We start from the raw sequence: 22,506 nt of genomic DNA on the forward strand, positions 1-22,506 counted from the left end.
TCGCATATCGATTTACATCGATATATTAGGTTTTTACTGGATTCGATAGGCGGCGGTCACATAAAAAACTATTTATTCTCTGTTTGTTGCAATTTTTGAATATGTATGCATAATTATGCAAAGACATAGCAACAAACATATTCAGTGGTTGTCAAACAACCCCACGACCTGTGCAAGTGCATCATCATAAGCCCATGGCCCGCTTTTCACCTGTGTGCCCATTCCGATTGAAAATTGATTTGTACTGGTCCTCCGGCTGCGGGTATGCGAACGGGAGAACAGAAAAGCAGAGCTGAATGACAATGGCCGGCCACCAAATGCAGATGCAATCCTTTCATACGCGCTGCGGCCGCTCCATCAGATTGTACAATGGCAACCGTTCGGCGCAGCGCTCGATGCGAGATTTCAGCCATGCTCTGGTCTTCAGTGCCGAGCCCCTGGAGGACGATGTCCTCTTTGAGGTGGTCATTGAGAAGAAGGTGAGTAGAAAGCGAATTTGCAGACATGATGGTTTTCATATCCCCTGAAATTATTTCTTGAAGAACACTTCTTGGGGCGGCAGCATCGAGATTGGAGTTACAGCCGAATCTCCCGACAATCTCGAGCTGGTGGCCTGCGCCACAGCCATGAGGAACGGCACCTGGGTCATGTCCGGCATCGATGTCCGCAAGGATGGTCGCCGGCTGTTCGAATTCTATGGCACGGACCTGGAAACTCTCAACGAGAGCGATCGCGTGGGTGTTATGCGCACCTCCAGCAATGATCTCGTATTTTATGTGAACGGTGAATCTCAAGGCGTGGCCGCCAAGAACATGCCCAAGCCCCTCTGGGCCCTCGTCGATCTCTATGGGCGTTGTGTACAGGTTTCATTGTGTCCCCGCGATGCCCACGGATCAGGAGAGGTTCGAATGAAGCAAGTCATTGATTTGTATCGGCAATACCATTACCATTACTATTTTGCATAGCTACTGGACTCCCCATTGCAGCAACCGCTGCAGCAGGTTGTCCAGAATCTGGATGTGGCCATGAACGTAGACGTCAGTGTGGATGGCACCAATATGACGGCCCTGGCCATGCTCAATCTGAATGGGGGTGCTACTTCGGGATCCGACTACTATGATGTCAACGATCGCCTTCGTTTCCACACCCGCTGTGGATCGCTGGTCAAGCTTTCGCCCAACTTTCGTTCCGCGGAGCGCCGTCGTCCCCTGGACGAGTTCAACAATGGCGTGGTGATGACACACCGTCCGCTGCGGGACAACGAACTCTTTGAGATACGCATCGACAAGCTTGTGGACAAGTGGTCGGGCTCCATAGAGGTGGGCGTGACCACCCATAATCCCACCGTGCTGCACTTCCCGGCCACCATGACGAACATGAGATCGGGCACCATCATGATGTCCGGCTGTGGCATTCTCACCAACGGCAAGGGCACTCGTCGCCAGTACGGGGAGTTCAACCTGGACGAGCTGCGCGAGGGCGATCGCGTGGGGATGATGCGCAAGGCCAATAGCAACCTGCACTACTACATCAATGGCCAGGATCAGGGCGTGGCTGCCACGCGAGTGGCCTTCACTTTGTGGGGCGTCATCGATCTGTATGGCATGACCATCAAGGTGACCATTGTCGATCGCGATGAGCGCGAGCAGCAAAACCTCGTCACCAGGCGCAACAACATCGTGGCCGGCATGAGCTCCTGCTCTGGCAGCAGCACTCTTCAGCAGCAGCAGCAGCTCCAGCAGCAATCATCGGGCACTCCCACTCTGAGTCTGCTCAGTCCGGAGAGTGAAATGATTGTGGCTGGGGCCGCTGGTGGGCTGAGCGAGACCATATCGAGCTCACGGGCCATTGCCCGGAACGATGACCGCCTGACATTCCATCACATATGCGGCACTCATGCCACAGTCACTCAGAGCGGCCGCACAGCTCTGCGTCCCAAGTGAGTAATAAGTGATTTTCATTGAGTTTCGCCCCAACTATTCTTCTTTACCTATTTTACCTCCGCTTTGCCAGTGCCGCTGATGACTTCAACAATGGAGTGGTCCTCACGCGACGTCCGTTGCGGCCGAACGAACTCTTTCAGGTGCGTCTCGAGCGTGTAGTCACCAAGTGGGCTGGGTCTGTGGAAATGGGCGTGACCACGCACACCGCCGACGAGCTGGACTTTCCCTTTACCATGACCAATGTTCGGTGAGTCTTCCATTCCATTCCGCTATAGAAGCGTCCAATACAAAGTATTCCCTTTAATAAGTAGATCCGGCACGTGGATGATGACTGGCAATGGGGTCATGCAGAATGGAGTTACTGTAATCGAGCAATATGGCCAGAATCTGGACCGCCTGCAGGTGGGCGATCGCGTGGGCGTGGTGCGCAAGGACGATGGCACTTTGCACTTTTGGGTGAACGGCGTGGACCAGGGGCCTGCCGCCAGCAATGTTCCCGAGCGTGTTTACGGGGTAATCGATCTGTACGGCCAGGCGGCCCAGGCGAGCATTGTAGACACCTCGGAGTGCGGCAGCCCGGACACGGGCAACTCGACCATCTCGAACACGACGCTGTACAGCGAGGTGCCCCTGCGCTTCCACAGCATTCATGGCGCGAATGCGGGCATCTCGAACAGCGGCCTGACCGCCTCGCGCCCCAATTCCCTGGCCGAGTTCAATGATGCGATTGTGTTCAGCAATCGGCCGCTGCGGCAGCGCGAACTCTTCGAAGTGGAGCTAGAGACGATGGTGCGGCATTGGTCGGGCAACATAGAGATTGGGGTGACGGGCACGCGCCCGGAGGACATCCAACTGGCGCCTAATGCCACCGATCTGGAGGCCAACGATACGATCATCCTGTGCGGGCCCATGATCTTTCACAATCGCAAGACAATACGCACGAATATCCTCCTGGATCTGGACACCCTGGGACCCAGCACCCGGGTTGGCGTGATGCGCAACGGGGACTTTATCCACTTCTTTGTGGATGGCATGGACCAGGGCCCGGCCTGCGAGTGCCATGCCCCCAACATCTGGGCCATCATCGACCTGTACGGGCAGTGTGCGCAGGTCAGTCTGACACAGAACCAGCTGGACATCCGTGCCCCGTATGCCACCAGTGAGAATTCGCAGAGCTGCCAGGCCACCTCGGTTATTCAGCACCCCGCCATGGAGACGAAGCACCGCTGGACCTGTGTCTCCGGCAACGTGAGCCTGACCAAGGACTGGACCGAGGCTTCCCGTTTCACTGGCTCCACGGCCGCCCTTTCCCACTGCCTGGTCTTCTCCGAGCACCCGCTGAGCGTGGGCTCGCCCTTTGAGATCAAGCTGACGTCCATTAATCCCATTTTTGCGGGCTGCCTCAGCATTGGGGTCACGGATCTGAACCTCAGCGATGAGAGCGTGCGCAAGAAGCTGCCCACAAGCCTGAAGCGCATTCCGGCCAACGTTTGGTATGTAACTGGAAACGAGGTTAGCTTCAACTCGAGCTGCCTGCAGCGGTCGCTGGCCTCGCTTGAGTGGCTGCGTGTGGACGATCGCATCACGCTGGAGCGCGTCGAGAACTCCTCCCTGAACATGCTGCTCAACTCGGAGAACGTGAACATACAATTCCAGAACATACCCAACGATGTGTACGTGGTGGCAGAGCTGCGTGGCTCGACAATGGGAGTTCAAGTGATCTCCGCCCAGGGGCCGGCCTCTCCACTGCGGCCCTGCAGTCTGCGGCTGCAGGACTCGATGGACTTTGGCATCGACCCGCTCAATAAACAGGACAGCTCCATGCTCGAGTCGATCGACTCTGAGGCTCAGAACTACGAGTTCGTGGACATAACGCAGAAGAATGCGCGTCTCAGCGAGGATCGTCGCAGTGCAGCGAGATCAAAGTCTTACAATCAGGCCATGGTGTGCCTGAACAAGCCGCTGTGCAAGGGCGATAGCATCAGCATCAAGGTGGATGCCCTGAACAACAAGTGGAAGGGCACCCTAGGACTGGGCGTGCTCTCGGCCTGCCCCTCCACCCTGCCCATCTCCCTGCTGGACTTCAAGCGCAGCTGCTGGCTGGCCACCCACGACTATGTGAACATCAATGGCCAGGTGCTAGCCTCCAAGTACGGCGAGGCTCTGGACCAAATCCAAGTGGGAACAGTCATCACATTGACCCTCACCCATGCGGGAATGTTGAGTGAGTGCGCCAGTCAAGTCGTTTGAAGGGATTTTGGGATATATTTATTTGTATTTTTTTAGTCATTATGGTTGGGTCAACGAACCTGGAGGATTTGGCCAGCGGTTTGCCCAATCATGTGTATCCCGTGTTTGATGTGTATGGGAAATGCGAGAAGATCACCTTGATAACGGGAAGCGATGCCGCGCGCAATGGCAACGCCAATGGCACCCCCATACTGGAGGCACCCGAGGCCCTGGAGCTGGACAATGCTGGCATGCCGCAGCAGTGCGAGAAGGCGCATCTGGAGATGCACGAAAAGGAAAAGGATACGGAGCAGATGAGCGAATCTGCCCGAGATGGTCCGTCCACATCGGCTGCTCCCTCGAATGCCATGTGAGTGGCAGGCTATATGCGATCTAGATGGATTCTATTTTGATTTATTTTTATTTTTTGCTTGCAGGACACGTTCGGTTATGGAGAGCGTATCGGAGAATCTACTGCTGAACATTTCCATCAAGAATCGCACTTTGGAGCAGCAGAGAAACGAAATGGGTGGATCCTCATCGACTTGGTGAGAGAAATCCGGTGTTTGTTGTCTATTTCTAATTATATTTACTTTGGACAGCTGCCTGCGCGAGTCTCTTCAGCTCCAGCACAACACCAACTTGAATATTCAACGCAGTCAGAGCACTCAACGCTTTCAGAACTCACTGAATAGCTCCACGACCGCAGCAACAGCAGGCAGTGGGGGAGCCAGTGGCTCCGCGGGCAATGCCCAGCACCTGAGCAACTCAAGTGTGTACGATACCAATAAGGAGTACGACGAGCTGCCGAATCCCGCCTTGACGAATTCGACCTCTGTTGATGAAGGGTCGACAGCGGCGGTAGCGACGACATCAACAACGTCGGCCACAGAGCAGAGCGAGAACAATGCCGAGGCGGTGGAAATAGTCGGCAGCCATGAGAGGGAACTGAGAGAACTGTCGGGGGAGCCAGCGGGATCAATCGATAATGTGTTGGAAGACGACGAGATCGACTACATGAACCATTTGTTGTTGCTGCAGCAGTTGCAACAGAACGAGTATACGCGCCACCACCTGATGCCGGATCAGACATCGCTGTTGAACTTGGATCTAAATCTGCCTTCCCTCAATTCGCTAGAGTCGGATACCAACTCGTCCGCCCAACTTCGAGCCGAGTCTCTGCGCTCCGCAAACGCAGCGAGCCTGGAGCAAAACAATTGCGAGTATCTGCGGCAGGTGAGGCGCTTCTGTGCCTCGCTGGTGCTGCCGCAGGCCTTTTTCGACAGCCGCCTGGAGCCGATTTGCTTTTGTCTGAAGTGCAGCGGACCCAGCAATGGGAACGGCGACAAACTGGAGGGCTGGGTCTACTTCAAGCTCAACCAGCAGACGGTGAACGTATTGAGCACCTCCGTGACAGCAGCTTCGGCGAGCGGCGGCTCTTCGTCGACAGCCGCCCAGGTTCATTTCGATCTCAACGGGGACTGGCTGCCATTCTATTATATGACGCGGGTGGACAAGATACGGGCCATCTTGGATCGCGGCCAACCGCTGCCGCTGGAAACAGATGCCGACGAGGAAACGGCCGCTGCAGCAGCTGCGGGCACGCACAAGGATGAGCCGGGCACACGGCTGGAGCTGTACTACTCCCCCAACGCCACGGTCATTGAGCCCGTGCTGCCGCAGCACAACTATGTGTCCGAGCAGGGACTGCACCGCATTTCCACCTCCTTTGAAGTATATGTCCGTCGCCAGTCCATTTCTGGAGTGACCACCGGCAGGGCGGCGGCCGAGGCCAAGCGTCGCAGCATGGGCTCTGCCGATCACGAGTCAGGATCGGGTTCGGTCCAGGGCCAAGCCCACGATAGCGGCGCCTCGCCACCTGCCCCCAGCGAATCATCGGTGCATCTGCTAAACGATCTCTGCTGGTTCACCAAAGAGGCTGGTGCCTGCATAATCAACGCTTTGATAATTAAATTGGATCGAATCGAAGAGCAGGAGCACTGAGCACCAGCTCTCCACACACTAGTCATAGCCGACTTGCATATATGTATGCCTAATTCCTATTAGATACTATCCATTGTATTCACGCCAAGCTTCGAACACCAAACCGCATTCGCATTCCTCTTTGTAAACGAGTTTTTATCGTCTTGTAAGCGCCAATAAAGTTAATAGCAAAGTTAAGCAGTACATCTTTGTACTTCGCGCAGCTGCCAGAGATGCAGGCGTCGAATGGCGGACGCCAACAAGGTGGAGGAGCTACTGGCTACCAATTGGCAACGCTCGTTCGTTCGTGCTGCTAAAGACACTCAGCCCCCTCAGCCAAAGACGACGATGAATCCCTGACGCCCAGAAAGCCAACATGAATGAAGTGTCCCAAAGACATCTGATTGTGGCCCTGATCGAACGCAGCGACAAGAACATCAAGATGACGGCAACGCAGTGGAAGCTCGGGGACCGAGCACTGAAGCAGCTGCAATTGCAGAACAAGGACCAACGAGGCGGATTACCTGCTTGCGGATTGTCTTCCTCCCAAAGGCAGGAAGTGTGGCCATATGAGCCACAAGTTTTCCAGACCGATAAGCCTTACCTTAAATTTGAGAAAATCGGTTTTGTCTTTTTTGACGCCTTTGGAGTAGTGTTGGAGGACGATGTCCCTAGAACACCGAGCCCGGTACCGTCGGTCCGACTATCGATCTGCAAGCTCCATAGCACCGATTAGGCAAGCCTGCTTTAGACAGTAGGACAGCTGGACTGTGGCATGAAGTGTAAAAGTAAGCGCAGCTGGGGCAAGCCTATGCGCAGGAAGTCCGCTTGCAAGAAAGGCAAAAGCCGGAAGTCCAAGATAAGCTGGTCAAAGACAGGCAGCAAGTCCCGCAAGTCGAAGTGCAAGAAGGGTGGTGATCCCCACTAAAGCCGTATTTGACCAAATTTGTTGGTTGTGCCCGTCGGTCTATTTCGTTATCCTCTGTGGGGTATTCTTCATGCCTGAGGTGAAGAATTATACGAAGAAACCTGAACTCTGGAGGAACTCGCAGCCGGGGCTATGAACGCCAGGTGAGATTGCTGTAAAATATTTACAAGGGCAAGTAACTGTAACCGGAACCGGAGGTCCTTTCTCAGTGGCACGAGGGTCTACAAAGTCAATACGGGCAGCAAGCAGATTTCTGAGCTTGCACGTCGGAGAAACTGCTTGCGGATTGTCTTCCTCCAAAAAGGCAGAAGAGTGCCACAAGGTCTCTACGCCGATAACATTGGAAAAGCTGCTGGACAGCCTAAATGCGACCAAAACACGCAGCAATCAAACTCTGGATAAACAATCTTTTAATTTGTAGACGGCTTCAATCTGAGTTGGGCACCGAATTCGGTGCCGCAGCCGATACCATGGCAAATGATTGGGTGCTCGATTGGTCGATTGGGTGGCTTTGCGGGTGCTGTTCGATTGGATGGTTTTGTGGGACCTGCTGGTTCGGATGATCGGCTTCGTGCTACTCCGGGAAAAAGTTGAACTGGAAGGTTACAGAATTGGGATCGGCGGTTTAACTTACTGCGTGGCATAAAGCACGTCCATCGAAACTTTCCGCATCTTTGGCTGATCTGGTAAGAACTTTCCATCCCAGTGATATACAACCGCCGGCGACTTTTCCATATTTCCTTGTAAATATTTTACAGCAATCTCACATGTTCTGGATGGGGTGGATCTCTTGGCCATGGTGTTCCTGAACAAGCCGCTGCTGCTGCGGTCGTGGAGCTATTCAGTGAGCGCTGAAAATGTTAAATATTTAAATCGTTGTTGTGCTGGAGCTTAAGAGACTCGCGCAGGCAGCTGTCAAGACGATGAGGATCCACCTATGTACATATTTCGTTTCTCTGCTGCTCCAAATTGCGATTCTTGATGTTTTCATCAAGCAAAAAATGAATATAAATCAAAATAGAATCCATCTAGATCGCATATAGCCTGCCACTCACATGGCATTCGAGGGAGCAGCCGATGTGGACGGACCATCTCGGGCAGATTCGCTCATCTGCTCCGTATCCTTCTCCTTTCGTGCATCTCTAGGTGCGCCTTCTCGCACTGCTGCGGCATGCCAGCATTGTCCAGCTCCAAGGCCTCGGGTGCCTTCAGTATGTCGCATATCAAAATAAATTAAGAAAAACAAAAAACCCAAAGAATATTTAAAGTTGGGAAGGCGCCACTACTAGTCTTGGGACATGCAGTAGCACACAGAAATCAGAGCAATAAATGCTACCAACGTTCAGTGCATATTTATGGGACTCCCCAAAAAAAAAAAAACATTGAAAACCATTTAGCATGAAAAATTAAAGCTCCTTGGTTTGACTAGTTGGGCCAGTGTTTTCCCCTGGTCCTGCCGGAGCTCCCGGCTGTGTACTCAAGTACTGCGCCGAGACTCTGTGTGCACTCTTAAATAAACTATTCACCCTATCGTAAGTAAGACTTTATAAGAAATGTGGCAAGTCTGATTAAAAGAATTATAAAGGCACATCTACATACGTTGTCCGGTATTCCTAAAATGTTTGACAATTCTAACTCTACATTTGCAACCGCTCTGCAAATTCCTACTATCTCCATAACATCATGGATTATTTTCTTCATTAAAGGCTTTCAAGGGAACTTACAGACGAATGTTATATACAAGACACTAGGTTACGCTACGAAAACTAGAAATTTTAGATAGAGCTCGCAAGTCCCTATTTGCAGGCAGTCATAAGAAACTGTTGCCCTCGGACACGATTAAAACAGAGTCGAAAAGAAACTTGAACTTCGTTTGTTGTCAACGTGGTCTTTGCGCCACCAACGAGAGTATCTTTGGGCTCTCTTTATGCAAATGTATGTGTTGTGTATGTATCTCTTCCTCCCTTCTTTTTTCACGCTTTACACTTGTGCTTCCACTTGGCTCGTTTCGCTCAGTGGCAGATTCTTAGCTGCTGAGCGCCGAAGTCATCAAACTGCCTTCGTAAGAGAGCTGCTTGTGTTTCTCCCGCCGATCAGCATGAAACACGAGACTCACAAGACTCACGAGACTTCTATTAAGAGTGAGCGGCTCTGCTTAATTTGTCTGTCCTTTCGGTGAGCAGACAGCATGGAAAAAATTGATTGAGCATATTTTTTGGGCTCTGCTTTCTGCTCCGCCGAATCTACTGAGACGGATTTTACTAAGAGAAAGAAAACCGTGTTGCTTATTTGGAATCATCATTCTTTTATTTGATTATTTAAATTCCATTCATTTAGTGTCGCTTGGTTGTTGTTGTTATTCAAGTATATGAAAAATGGTCGATTAGAAATTGTTTTATGTTAATTTTTGTGTTGTGTTGCAATATCCACACATCATGCAGCAGATTGTTCTTATATATTTATATTGGATGTTTTGGTTGTTTTTTTCTGTTTCTGTTCCTTGATTGTGTAGATTTTTCGTGGCTTGTATTGTATTGTATTGTATGCTAGTCCTGAAGCGCGTGCATATACAATGTTCTCTCATATATGTTGACAGTTAAATTATCGTTATTATTATTATTATTATTGTTAGCCAATACCGTTGATAGGCGGACAGCCACAGGTTGGTGTGGCCCACACATCACTCCACATCCATATTGGGATTGGACGCACTCTGTGCGTTGTTGTCCACGTCCATCTTGTCGCCGGCCTTGCCAGTGGGCTCGCCTCCGTTCTGCTCTGCATTCGCCTCGGCATCCTTGGTCGGTGTCGCCGTCTTGGTCGGAGCCGGCTTCGGTTTCGCACGGTTCACCACCGAGCTGACGCAGGCATTCAGAGACTGCACCTCAAAGCGAACGTGTGCCAGCTGGACGGGACTGTCTGCGGTGCGTGGCGACTGCGCGAACTTGGCCAAGTTGACATCAAGCCATTTTTGGGCCTTTTCCGCAGTCTCCGAGATATTGATGAACTCGGTCTCCGTCAGGTGATCGTATTTGGGCAGACCCTTGCGGAACTCGGCCACCGCCAGGCGGGCAATGGCAATGCTGCCCTTCAGCTCCTCAAACACGGCCGGACACTGATCGTAGTCGTTGGCCCGCTGCTTGATGGGGTCCGTTTTCTTACGCAGCGCCTCCAGACGGTTGGCATAAGTCTCACGTTCGCAGTTCTCGCCATCTTCGTACAGCCAGTTCTCGAGATCATTCAGCTGCGACACAATAGCCTCGCGCTCCGTCTCCAGCACAAAGCGTTTCAAGGGTCCCCCCTAAATTGAATAGCATAGAATAGAATATAGAAATGTTAGCCTAGAGCTGAGTGCCACTGATTAAGTTACATACCTGCAGCTTATTGCGCATATCGTAGACAAACTCCTCTAATGCATTTCTGGCGTCGATGCGCTCGGTCTCCTTCAGGTCGCTGCCAATCATTTTGGCCTCCTGCTGTGTGTAGTTGCTCAGATCCACGGGGCTGAAACCGTGTGTGGACACCTCCAGAGGCAGCTCAGTGGCTTTTCCGGGCTTCTTCTTCTTATCGGAGCCCTAAGCACCAAAAGAAGAGCATCAATTAATCAAAATGCCAATCCAAATGAAAGAGATTGCATTGATTGCATAGAGGGAAAGTTCAATTCAAGTTTTCAATTCAAGTTCAAATAGAAAGAGGAAATCGAATCGCAGCAGCAACAAGAAAACATCAACAATAAAGCGAAGAGGAAAAAAACAGCTCCAAGCAACAGCCTACAATAGGGGCAGCAGAGTTCTTTTGGTATTTATAGGGTGTATTGTATAGCATATTGGTTTTATATGACACTCGGTTCGGTTCGCTTCGGTTCGGTTCGGTTCGGCTCGGGGATCGATTGGATTGAATTTCTGGGCGAGTAATTAACAAATAATAAAATCAATCGGTATGTATGTATGTAGATCGGTTCGGTGCATGTAAAAGCAACAAATAAATTGGCAAATTGTGTAAGCATGTTTAGAGATACTTTGCAGAGATATTTTTATTTTTTTCTTTCTTTTTTTCAGTTGGGAGCACAAAGGGTAGGCGGCTTATGAGCGGTCTTCTTCATTCGTTTCATTATCGATTGGAAAGGATAAAGAACACAAAAACTTCAAAGGCAATCAAATGTTCAAATGTTTTTGTGCTTTAGCTTTCTTTTAATTTTTTTGTTTCTTTTCTTGTTTTTGTTAACTTTCGTTATTTCCAATTTCTTGACACACAAAATATAGGGAAGAAGAACATTTATTTTTAACATTATTATTTGGTGTGTGGTTTTTTTCTTTGGTTGTTTTTTTTTTTAATTGAAATTTGAGGAAATTTGAGGAAAACGTACCGAACTAAACCAGCCCTTGACCCGCTGTGCCCACCCTTGTCCGCCAGGTGATGAGGCTGTTGATGCATTATTATCATCGTCATTCTCATAATATGCCTACGAGAGAGCAAAAACACGCGCGCGTTCGCAAACATATCCAAAACAAACAAACAAAATCAAATATTTGAGTGGTTGTTTATACATCTATATAGATATATATATACTATAATGGGTGATATACATCAGAAAACACATTCAAATTTGTATGTCTACACAATTTTCAAACAAACAAAAAACAAAACAAAAAAATATAGTTTATTCTACAGAAGTGGAATATCGTTAACCGGATCTTAAAACACCGACCCCAGATCAATCAACACCAATAACAAGAACATTAATATGATTTCGATTTAGTATTATTAAACAATCAATTATCATTTTACGGGTATATGCAGGGGGGGGCTTTGATAGAGCTGCAATAAAATACATTATCGATGTTTAAACAAATAAAATCGATCAAAAAAGCACACAGTCCTTCAAAACTGTGTTGCCAATAGCAGTCTTCAGAAAAAAAATAGAAAGCCTTCTGCTGTTGTGAATCGTGTTTGGGGCTTTTTCAAGAGGCTTACGACGGCTTCGTCGCAGACATATAAGACATATATTTTATAAATGGAACATCGATTATAGCCTTATGATATTCAACTTTGCTAACTGATTAACTGCACAAACAGAGACAGCCTTATGGTAAACGCCTGCAGTGAGAGCAAGAGAGGAGTATGCGTCCAGCTGGCTTTCATGAAGCAGCGCTGCGACTGAAATTATCGATTGTTACACTTTCCGTATCCAATTGTTCTGGCTGGCTGGCCCTGTGTGTTGGACTAATAGCCGGGGGGCTTGTCTGCCTCACGTGCTATCTCTCTCTCTCTTCGCAGCAAAGTTAGCAAACGTCTAATGCCATAAGGCAATTTGCAACTCTAAAAAGGGAGCTTTATCTAATTAAAGACAAAAAACAAGAAAACTAGACACCGTTTATGGACTTTATGCCACAAACCAAACGAATCAAAAAACAATTTGAACAAAAGTTAAGGAAATTTAAGAAAATCCTAAAATCGGCAGGCCGAATCGCCAAGAACCCTTGGAAAAAAAGCAGAACAGAAACTGGTAAATTGATATGATGGAAGGATGGAACGATATATGCGTGATTAATCTGTATATCAACAGTAGAGCATAGGTAAAACGGACATAAAGTGGAATACTTAGAAAATAAAATGCCGGTTGGATGGATACAACACTGTAATTGAATTATTTGCAATCCAGTTCTACTCGTACCTACCTACCGCCCTAAATCTACCTACAACTTTCAGCCAACAAAATGAGAGCAAAATGTACAAAAGAAAGTGGGTTGAGTGAGATGCAAAGGAGGTTGGAGGATAAGTAAAAACGAAAATGGAAACTGCGGAACAACTCCTAGCCACAACAGAAGAAGATGATGACGATGAGCTTGCGAACCGAGGAGTAGATGGCACACTCACCTCCTGCTGGCCGTCGGCGTTCTCGCCCAAATTGCTGGCTCCTCCGGCCTGTTCGCCGAGTTTCTCATCGCTGGCAGCCTGCTCTGCGGCGGCGGCAGCAGCAGCAGCCTCTTCCGCTTCCTTCTTCTCCACCAGAGTGGCTGAGGAGATCAGCACAATGCCGTTGTTGTTGATGCGCACCTTGAGCTTGACCTCCTGGCCCTCCCCGCGCTCGTTGGGCTTGACATCCTTGACCTTCCACACGCCAATGGTCTGATCGGGATATGGGATCTGTTGCCCATAAACTATCGACACATTGAAGGGTCCCTTGCGGTTGATGGTCAGCAGGCGGCTGAATGGCGAGGCATGGAACTGTGGGAAGATCTCAATCTCTCCCGGTCCGGCCGTGCCCTCGCTGTCCCACAGGACCTTCACGGCATAGTTCTGTATGTCGGTCACTCCGAATTCCCGGACACGCACAGCCGGCGACATGATGGCGCACTGGAGGGCGGCACCGCGCGACACGGCCTCATCCTGGTTGAGGGTGGTGCTGGCCGGCTTGTTGAACACCTGCAATGGAGAAGCGAGAGGCCAGGGTTAAAGAGGAAATGCGGATAGGAAGGCGGGAGCCAAGACATCACCTGCTCGATGAGCTGCTTGACGGATGGAATGCGCGAGCTGCCGCCAACAATTTCCACGGAGTGTATATCATCGAGCTGCAGCTTCGATTCGTCCAGCAGACGCTTGAAGGTCTGTTCAACGCGCTGCAACACGGGAGCGCAGAGCTCCTCCATTTGGGAGCGCTGCATAGACGAGGAGACGTCGATGTCCTCCAAGAAGCATTCAATGTTCAAGGGCAATTTAGTGCTGTTGGCGGACATCTGCTTCTTCAGCTTCTCAATCTCCGTGAGTAGGCGGAGATTGGCTCGGGCATTGGTCTTGGCATTGATCTTATAGCGCTCCTGGAACTCCTTGGAAAAGTACTCGGCCATGGCCAGGTCAAAGTCTCGTCCACCGATTTGGTCCCAGGTGCTGGCCAACATCTTCAGCTTGCTCTTGGTGAACGAACAGGCACTGACCTGCAGTGCCGAGTGGCCAAAGTCAATGAATATGACGTTCTTTGGCTTTTCCTCGAACAGATCGTTCTTGTAGAAGCCATACGCTAGAGCGGTGGCCGTCGTCTCGTTCAACAGACGCAGCACGTTCAGTCCGGCAATCTGGGCAGCGTCCAGCAGGGCCCTACGCTCGGCATTCGTGAAGAAGATGGGACAGGCGATGACACAGTCGTTCACCTGTGTCTGCATAGCGGCAGCCGAGGTCTCCTTCAGCTTAGTGAACAGCATGGCTGTCAGCTGCTCGGGACTGAAATGCTGATCCTCCTCCAAGTAGTTGACCTTGAAGCCGATGCTGCCATCGGCGCGCGCCTCCACGCGCGCTGGAATGCTCGTGAGTTCGTGTTGTACATGTGGATCGTTGAATTTGCGTCCGAGCAGACGCTTGAAGCCGCCGACTGTGTTTTTCATATTTGTCACCTGTTGATTTTTGGCGGCTACGCCAATGATTCGCTTCTTTCCATCGAAGGCCACAGCTGAGCTGTCGGATGAGAGGTAAGACGGCTCAGATTAGTTCAAGGCAACGAGTCGTATATGGTTAAAATCAAAGCAAAATCAATTTTCGATTTAAGTACAGTCGAAACCATGCAAAAGCGACTAAACTCAATCAATCAATATTGTACTTTTTCTCTTGAGAATTGTTTTCCATGGTCACCCTGTTTCTACAGTGGTACAAGCCTATGTATGTACATATATCCCTGTCCTACAATGTGTTTCCAACCCTTCCAACCCAACGCATATGTAGATGTTCTCGTGCACACACACGTGGGCTTCACTGTATAAATGCGTCAGTGTGCTGTCTGTGTTTGCCGGCTTTGGGTTTATTTTTGACAGCTAGCTTTGCACACGTTTTTCTTCTCTCTCTATCTCTCTCTCCTCCATCTTCTTCTTATTGCTCTAACGCTCTCACAACAGCTGCTGCTGGCTGGCGCTCGTTCTCTGCGTCTCGTCTCTTACCTTTGATGCTGCCTTTCTTGACCGCATGACGCATGCATTGCCTTGTGCGATGTGTGTATGTGTGTGCCAAAAAAAAGTAAATTCAAATAAGCACAGAAGAGTGGAAATTGGGCCCACGCAATCCACATTTAAATTAAAAACATATATCCACGAGCACATATAAATATGTTAAGGAAAGGCAATAAATAAGCAGACAGACAGACGTTGCGTTGTGTTCTTTTTGTGGCATGACAGCGCTTGCTCCTCATTAAAATTGCAATTTGCAAAACTTTTTATGGAAGTGCAGCCAGCCGAATTTAGGCCTTTGCAATCAGTCACAATTGCACATATAAATACACATATATGTATGTTTACATGTGACACATGTGCATATGCCTATACAAGAGTATGTTTTCTATATGAGCGTTACCCACAACAACCATGGAAATTTCTAGGCGCGCTCTTACACACGCACACTCGCAAACGCACACACATGCGGGTTGGGAGGCATGACTTACAAATTCTACCTAACCTCAAAGCATGAAAGTCGAACGATTATGCACGGAAAGCTTATCAATAAATTGGGCTATTGTAGCACTCAATGTAACCAAATAAAGAATTATGGATTATGGTACTTACGGCGTTGCGCGTAGACTGTAGTCGTTGGCCAGCGTTTCGATGCCGCCAGACCTGGCTGCCGCAACATAGCAGCTCTCGTTGCCAAAATCGATGCCAATCACAGACATTTTTGTATCCTTCGTTTGGGCCTTTTTGATTAATTGGTTTAGTTATATTACTCGTATTTGATTTATTTGGATTTTCTGCTTCTGAACAGAACGGGGCAGATCGCACTCTCAATTTTTCTTTATTTTCAAGCTCGGCAAACACCAATACTGCAAAATATATACGCAGAGAAGCCAGGCATTAGATAAAATATAAAACACGAAAGTGTCGTTTCAGTTTCAACTTTTCGTTGACAAATAAATCCAGAAATTTCTACTCGATGTACACTTTTCACATCAATTATGGATTTGGTTTTCGCTCGTGAATCGAACTTTCTAGCGTCCGGCCTTCGGTTCTCTCACTTGCTCCAATTTCCAAAACATATATTGAAGCGATTGAAAGAGGGGTTTTTCTGTTAGTTCCTTTAATTTTTACAATACGTTTTGTTCACTAATCGACTGTATTTTAGGGGGTACGCACGTTTTTGCTAATTTGTCAAAAAAATTAAATTTACCAAAACTTACCAATCGCCAGAGTGACCGCGGACTTATCGATAAGATATACGGTCTCAGAAATATACCCTCAGAAATATACCGAAACATACCGCCTCATTTTCAAAATATACCGTAAATATACTGATGAATTCAAGTTCTATTTTACATATTCCTCGTTTTTGATATTCCGTCGAATATTACTAGCTAGATAAAACATTTAGCCATGCCCACATAATTTTAGCCCATTGGTGAATAAATTTTCTACACAATTGGTTAGTTTTTAGTGCTTGCTTTTATTGTATTTTGACTAAAAAAAGGTTTAAACGAAAAAGTTCAACAAAAAAACCAGTCGCAATGTTGCTGGTATTTGAAGACATGATGCGTGTATAGGCCTTTGTGCACCCTATTTCGTAAATTTTAACCTAAGAAAATGCCGAAAAGTATTAAAAATACCGTAAGCGGTACACCCGAAAAACGTTTTTCTGCTTTCAATTGATGAATAAGTGTGACCACAGCGGAGTTTTAGAATACACCTTTAGTTATCAGCAATATACCAAAAAAAGAACATAAATATACCAGTGCTAATTTTATTGCAGGACCAAATGTAGATTCACTGTTACAAATATAATCTGTTAAAAATTCAAATTATATAAAAAACCGGAACCCTTCCGCTAGAAGGGGATGATGAACGGGAAGAATTTTTTGTTTATTATGATATTGAATAAATGGATGAAAGGACCGCCGACTGAAGGATTCGAGGTGTAGAATATATATAGAATATAAGGAAGGATCGGTCGAAAATATATATCTCTTTGGGAAATTCTTTGTATTCAAATGTTAACATAGCACTTCTTCATAGTGCACAGAATGTGCTGCTAGGTACTACAGGGCTGCTAGAACCTATCGACTATCGATTAGACATCAGATTCACAAAACAACTGGTTTTTAGACTTTTCGGACTAACGACCATCCATCATTTACCATCCATTTCGGGGATTGCCCGTAAGGTTTTACCGTTCCGACAATTTCCCAATTAGTCCACCATCCATTTCGGATGCTCGTAACCCGCACTTTTCTATGCGATAATTAGCCAAATGCAACCCTAAAGAGCAATGAATGGCAATAAAAAAATAGTTCGCGCCTAGAAATATTTCAAATCTTAGCTCAAATTTTAAAACGTTGAAGATTAAAAAAAAAAAAAAATACAAATACAACAGAGACAATACAGAATGGAGAGACCTGAAATTGGTGGTAACAAGTAAACATATGTACATATGTATGTATGTATTTGCTTTATTTTTTGTGATTAGTATTTGCAGCCATTAAATAAACATCTTTTCACCATGGAAGCAGTGCCCCACTCCGATTGCATCCGTATACAACTTGGGAGGTTCTTTATCCAAAGGTTGATTGCTGGGTGTATGTTAGTCGCTTCTAGGCGGTTTGTTATAGCGTTCGTAGCCACGTTATTACATAAATGCTCCTAAGATGCCAACAAATACTCCTAGTGCATACTTTTTATTGTGAGGGGCATTCTCGATGGTAGCTACTAACGAGTGTAGTGCCGTCGATTTCCCTTTGGTATACGAATTTTAGTTAGTTGACATCAGTCCCTCTACCTCATTCCTGATATGTAAGTCCAACAGCTTTTCCAGTGTTCTTAGTAGAAAGGAGGTGAGGCTTCTAAATTAATTGAATTGACTGGCCTCGCTCCCTTTGCCGCCCCATTTCAGGATATTCCATCTGATGGACGTTTCGATGGAAGTATGAATTTTACTGAGGGCTCGTATAGTGATGGCTTTGGTTCCACAGCTGGAGAGTTTTGGTTTGGCTTGGAGAAACTCCATATATTAACAAATATTACTCTTCATGTGCTACACATTTTACTCGTTGATTTCGATGATTATAAATGGTACGCAGAATATCCCCATTTCGTTGCTGGCAAAAATGAGTGCAACATTTTAGATAGCCTGAGGAATTACAATTTCAATTTGAAGCTTTCAACAGAAATTTTTATTACACATTCGTCAGACCCATATAATAAGTATGTGTATAGTGTTTGAACAGTACGTTTCGCAATTGAAAGACACTTGTGTTGGAAAGGCAAGCGACCGAGTTTCGAGCCGATGTTTTAAACATATTTAACAGGATTGGTCAAATATTGAATAATTTGTCGAGGAAGTCCGCTTATAAAAAAGGCATTAAGAAATAAAGTCTCTAAAGATGGGATCACACAAGTGTCTTATGGTCTGGAAGCGCACTGCTCATGCAGTGCATATTTTTGAGCTTGAAACCAAGTGCGCAAAACAAATTGTAAGTAGGAATGAATGGTTCACAATATCAAAAAGTGTCGAATCACTGACTAACAAATTTAGGACTAGGTTGGTTTTTTTTCTTCCGATTATTAGCATTATGCAGGAGGAATAATTTGAAACACAATTTACGGGGGGAGGGTAATGAGTTGGAGAAGGATTAGTAGTACTTTACGAATCTAGTCTAGTCTAAAGAGATCTCTCTTTTAGTCCTCCCTTCCTTTGCAAAACTCATCCTAGATATGTTATCAAAATTGGTTGTCGCTGTTGTCGTGCCGCTCTCTTGGGCATTTCGTCAAAATTGTGTGAAGGTAACGCGTTTCTAAGGTCACTAAGGTGCTAAATATGCTGAGTACTATATCTAAGTCCATCCAACGGGGGAATGCATCGTGCGTTTGGGTTTGAGTCCATGTTTTTCTATTCGAGTCTTGGATTGCAGGTTTCTAGGTAAATACTAAGCAGTCTTGCCGGTCCCATCGTTTTCACTGTCATCGTGGTAATACGTTTAAGGTAATACATTACAGCTGCGCTGCCAGGCCAGAGGCAGATATGTTATCCCCTGCGCCGGCCGTTTTCCTGGCCTCGCGACAGACTAGGACGGGGGCCACACAGATCTCCACCTTGATGCGCTCCAGATCGCGTCCATATTGTACGTGCTCCTTCCAGCAGGGCACCGGACTGGCCGCACTTATTCGCATGCGAGGCGCATTCTCCTGCATGGATGTGGCAAAACTGTCGTCCAGCACCTGGAGCACGGACTCCGGATTGATCTGAAGAGAAATATAACGCTTTAGTTCCAGGCAGAATCGAACTTAATGGGAACGACTCACAAACTGCGACTTGCAGACGTAGCGATGAGCGGTCAGGGCCGCCTTGGCGGCCGCAGCCTGCGTGTTCTTCCATTGTGAGTCGACGATGGTGAAGATTGCCTGATAGGCCAGTGTGTGTACATGAAGCCGCGAGACCCGACGTCGCTTAGGATCGCAACGACTCTCAACGCTGTAATCCTCCAGCAAATGGATGAAAACCTGTCGCATTTGATCCAGTGTGTGAGCAATGCGTGGATTGCAGTCGGTTGCCAGGGTGGTGCGGCCATGGGTCAGGACCTGCTGCAAATTAGACAGCTCTTGTTCGTTCATGCCCAGTGAGTCCACATAGGGAAGCACGAACTGACGCAGCTCTTGCAGCAGTTTCAGCTCGACATAGGAGGCCATCTCAAAATGATTCCGTGTATCACTGGGCTGGCTAATCAGCTGCATTTTTACTTGTTGCAGGCGCTTCTCTCGCTCTCCTGGATTAAAGCTAAACATATCCATCATCTGGAGGCCACTTACCACCAGCAATTGGGGGTGGTAAAGTTTTAAGGCATTTGTCATCTCCTCCACTGCTCTGATATGCGGATTGTTCTTGTCGTTGTGCAGTATATAGCGATTGGCACGTGGTGCCACATAAGGACCCCAGACATCGCCCGCCATGTACTCCAGTATTATATGTATGTCATCGTCGGGGATCTCCACGCCTGCCAGCCGAATCTCCTTGGGCAGCAGGGGACGCATTCTAACAGAGAAAGAATGTTAGCTACATGAGGAGCTATTTTGAAAGGGTACAATATACTTTTTGGACATGTGTGCGCCCAGCAAGACTTCGGCTCCCTCCATGAAAAATCGCATAGCCATCAGGGGAGCATTGCCGCCCATATACCAATGGATACGCTCCTTGTCCATCACCTTAGCAAACTCAATCAATTGCTTGAACAACGTGCCGTTCGCCATCACCCGCCTGCAGGGAAGTCGGTTTAGGAAAAATGCTCTCTATTGGATGAATATACCACTTACTCCGCGGCAGCACCGTTCTGAAAATAATATGCAAACGATTGCAGCAGCTCGTCTTCGTTTTTGACGACGTCCCTGGCAGATGTGGTCACTGTGGGGATCTTGTAGTTTTTGTAGTACCTGTTTAGGAACTCCGTGGCGTTGATTTGCAGATCAGTGCAGGCTCCATAGCCAATGGCCACCTTGGGAGGCGTCTCGTCGGCGGGTCTCTTTAGCGAGCTCTCGATGGCCAGGAGACCGGTGAGCAACACTGTGGTTCTACTTAGGGTCTGCAGCGTGAGGAATGTCTGCCAGATAATCGACACAAACACCGTTAACACCGAGCAGCCCGTCATCCAGCCCATGTACCGCATAGGTGACATATTTTGGCCGTAAAACTCGCTTTTGTTTTAACCGAAAATGATTGCCGGCTTTTCCGGCCTACGGCGTTTCTTTTCACACGAATGGATTTGGTGTTCTCTCAGCAACTTTACTTGGATTCTGAAGCAGTTTTCTCGTAAGCTACTGCTGTTTCTGTCCTTAAATTCTGTGCTTAAAATATTTTATTTTCCCAGTTGGCCGATGAACAGCTGTATATCCCCGTCTCTGTTTATTTCTGTTTCTTTTCAATGCAAGCAAATAAAGTATACGGTCTGATGAAAAAGCGAACTTAGCCCACTTAAGCCCCTTCCATTTAAATAGTTCAACTACTTGAGGTAAATGGCGAAAAAAATTAACGATTGTAAATTCTTCTTGTAGATTCATGCTATCTTTCCTCTGGACTTAAACAAAACCGCGATATCTTTCACCTGACCTGCCCTAACATTATTAAATTTGCATTATTTTCGGTGGAAAATTGATATACCCCCTTGGCTTATAATAGGTTAATTTTGCTCCGTCAAGGATTGGAAACCACATTGCTCAATTTTGATGTTCCGTCGAATATAATTAGCTAGATAGAACATTTAGCTATGCCCACATAGTTTTATACGATGGATGAATCAATTTTCTACTTAATTGGTTTATTCTTAATCGTTGCTTTTATTGGATTTTGCGTAAAAAAGGTTATATATAGGTAAAAAAAAAAGATTTTAGCAAAAATGGGCAAACAAAAGCAACAAAGAGGATAGTCGTTCATATTGCTCAATTTGTATATTCCGTCGAATATTACTAGCTAGAAAGAACGCCCAGCTATGCCCACATAGATTTATACAATTAATGAATCTATTTTCCCCATGACTGGTTTATTTTAAACTCTTGCTTTTGTTGGATTTAGTCTAAAAAAGGTTTTAGCAAAGAAGGTAAAAAAAGCTTAATAAGACATAAGAGAAAAATCGTTCCTATTGCTCAATTTTGATATTCCGTTGAATAATGCTGGCTTACTAAGACCCTCAGCCCTGCCCACATAGTTTTACCTCATTAATGAAACAATTTTCTAGAAGATTAACTACTTTTAAGTACTCCCAATTATTGTATTTTGACTAAATCAAGGCATAAACAAAAAAGTTCAACAAATAAACAGTCGAAATGTTGTCACGTCAATGTTGCTGCTAATTGAAGACTTGTTGCTTGTCAAACGGTGTATGAGCATAAGTATACCCTATCTCGTAAATATATATTAAAATACTTTTTTCCGAACTGTTTGGTTTCCTGTATATCCTGATCCCGATACTCGTTCTTGGTCTCTGTAAGAAGACACTAACTGCAAATTATCGTTGAAATACCTTTACAACAGAGACTGACTAGTTTCTGCCTTAGTTAGAGAGTCGGATGACAAACATTTCCGCAATTCCATAATATCCTTTTCCCTAGGGTATGTAGAATGTTGTCCACGTCGCGGTACATGCTGCTCGTTTCTCGGCACATAAGTCTGGCCCATACAAATAAATGTTGCCGCAACATTTGTGCATGGAATGCGACTCAAGCTTGGGGACGCGCCTAAGTTTGAAAGGGAATACCCTATGTTTTTTAATACATACCTCTAAAAATGAAATTTAATAGATAGATCAAATTGATTAAATATACCATTATATACCGATATAACGTAAATATACCTTCAACTTAACATCTTTTGTCTTTGTACATATATGGCCCGAGAGAAAAAAACTATAAAAATCGATAATCTCTGCTGCAACTGGAAATACAAGGTGAAGCATGATATTTTATTATTTTGGATTTC

At 46.8% G+C, this 22,506-nt stretch overlaps 3 protein-coding genes and 1 long non-coding RNA gene across 5 annotated transcripts; 1 reads left to right on the top strand and 3 right to left on the bottom strand.

Annotated features, from left to right (window-relative positions):
* Positions 1–38: 38 nt before the first annotated feature.
* LOC108152592 (neuralized-like protein 4) lies at positions 39–6,353 on the top strand. Its single transcript, XM_017282048.2, has 8 exons — positions 39–479; positions 543–902; positions 966–1,939; positions 2,014–2,190; positions 2,255–4,167; positions 4,230–4,542; positions 4,610–4,720; positions 4,775–6,353. Exons 1-8 carry the CDS (start codon positions 297–299, stop codon positions 6,174–6,176), a joined length of 5,433 nt encoding a protein of 1,810 aa, XP_017137537.1. The 5' UTR covers positions 39–296; the 3' UTR covers positions 6,177–6,353.
* Positions 6,354–6,823: 470 nt separating this feature from the next.
* On the bottom strand, positions 6,824–8,944 carry LOC117186071. Its single transcript, XR_004471249.1, has 3 exons — positions 8,139–8,944; positions 7,718–7,934; positions 6,824–7,657 (listed from the first exon to the last, which is right to left on the bottom strand). It is a non-coding gene; the product is annotated as an uncharacterized LOC117186071 (long non-coding RNA).
* Positions 8,945–9,371: 427 nt separating this feature from the next.
* On the bottom strand, positions 9,372–16,275 carry LOC108152753 (heat shock 70 kDa protein 4). Of its 2 annotated transcripts, XM_017282311.2 has the most exons (7): positions 16,235–16,275; positions 15,627–15,880; positions 13,581–14,532; positions 12,961–13,509; positions 11,450–11,545; positions 10,458–10,658; positions 9,372–10,384 (listed from the first exon to the last, which is right to left on the bottom strand). In XM_017282311.2, the coding sequence occupies exons 2-7, from the start codon at positions 15,731–15,733 to the stop codon at positions 9,764–9,766; spliced, it is 2,526 nt and encodes an 841-aa protein (XP_017137800.1). In that variant the 5' UTR covers positions 15,734–15,880; positions 16,235–16,275; the 3' UTR covers positions 9,372–9,763. The 2 variants fall into 2 exon arrangements, with proteins under 2 accessions (XP_017137800.1, XP_017137802.1); XM_017282313.2 differs by lacking the exon at positions 11,450–11,545.
* Positions 16,276–18,194: 1,919 nt separating this feature from the next.
* LOC108153097 (ADP-dependent glucokinase) lies at positions 18,195–20,954 on the bottom strand. The gene is made up of 4 exons (XM_017282880.2): positions 20,352–20,954; positions 20,131–20,295; positions 19,347–20,073; positions 18,195–19,286 (listed from the first exon to the last, which is right to left on the bottom strand). Exons 1-4 carry the CDS (start codon positions 20,708–20,710, stop codon positions 19,035–19,037), a joined length of 1,503 nt encoding a protein of 500 aa, XP_017138369.1. The 5' UTR covers positions 20,711–20,954; the 3' UTR covers positions 18,195–19,034.
* Positions 20,955–22,506: the final 1,552 nt, after the last annotated feature.

Source organism: Drosophila miranda, chromosome XR, assembly GCF_003369915.1.
Source record: "Drosophila miranda strain MSH22 chromosome XR, D.miranda_PacBio2.1, whole genome shotgun sequence".
NCBI classification, from domain to species: domain Eukaryota; kingdom Metazoa; phylum Arthropoda; class Insecta; order Diptera; family Drosophilidae; genus Drosophila; species Drosophila miranda.

What these genes read in the sequence shown, in the direction of transcription:
- LOC108152592 (XM_017282048.2), top strand. Translation starts at nt 297, where the DNA reads ATGACAATGGCCGGCCACCAAATGCAGATGCAATCCTTTCATACGCGC. An exon ending in CGCACAGCTCTGCGTCCCAA is followed by an intron (nt 1,940 to 2,013) that starts GTGAGTAATAAG and finishes CCGCTTTGCCAG; the next exon opens with TGCCGCTGATGACTTCAACA. An exon ending in GCTGCTCCCTCGAATGCCAT is followed by an intron (nt 4,543 to 4,609) that starts GTGAGTGGCAGG and finishes TTTTGCTTGCAG; the next exon opens with GACACGTTCGGTTATGGAGA.
- LOC108152753 (XM_017282311.2), bottom strand. Translation starts at nt 15,733, where the DNA reads ATGTCTGTGATTGGCATCGATTTTGGCAACGAGAGCTGCTATGTTGCG. An exon ending in ACGCCGACGGCCAGCAGGAG is followed by an intron (nt 11,546 to 12,960) that starts GTGAGTGTGCCA and finishes GCTCTCTCGTAG; the next exon opens with GCATATTATGAGAATGACGA. An exon ending in TCAAGGGCTGGTTTAGTTCG is followed by an intron (nt 10,659 to 11,449) that starts GTACGTTTTCCT and finishes TTTGGTGCTTAG; the next exon opens with GGCTCCGATAAGAAGAAGAA.
- LOC108153097 (XM_017282880.2), bottom strand. Translation starts at nt 20,710, where the DNA reads ATGTCACCTATGCGGTACATGGGCTGGATGACGGGCTGCTCGGTGTTA. An exon ending in GGCGCACACATGTCCAAAAA is followed by an intron (nt 20,074 to 20,130) that starts GTATATTGTACC and finishes TTTCTCTGTTAG; the next exon opens with AATGCGTCCCCTGCTGCCCA. An exon ending in ACGTCTGCAAGTCGCAGTTT is followed by an intron (nt 19,287 to 19,346) that starts GTGAGTCGTTCC and finishes ATTTCTCTTCAG; the next exon opens with ATCAATCCGGAGTCCGTGCT.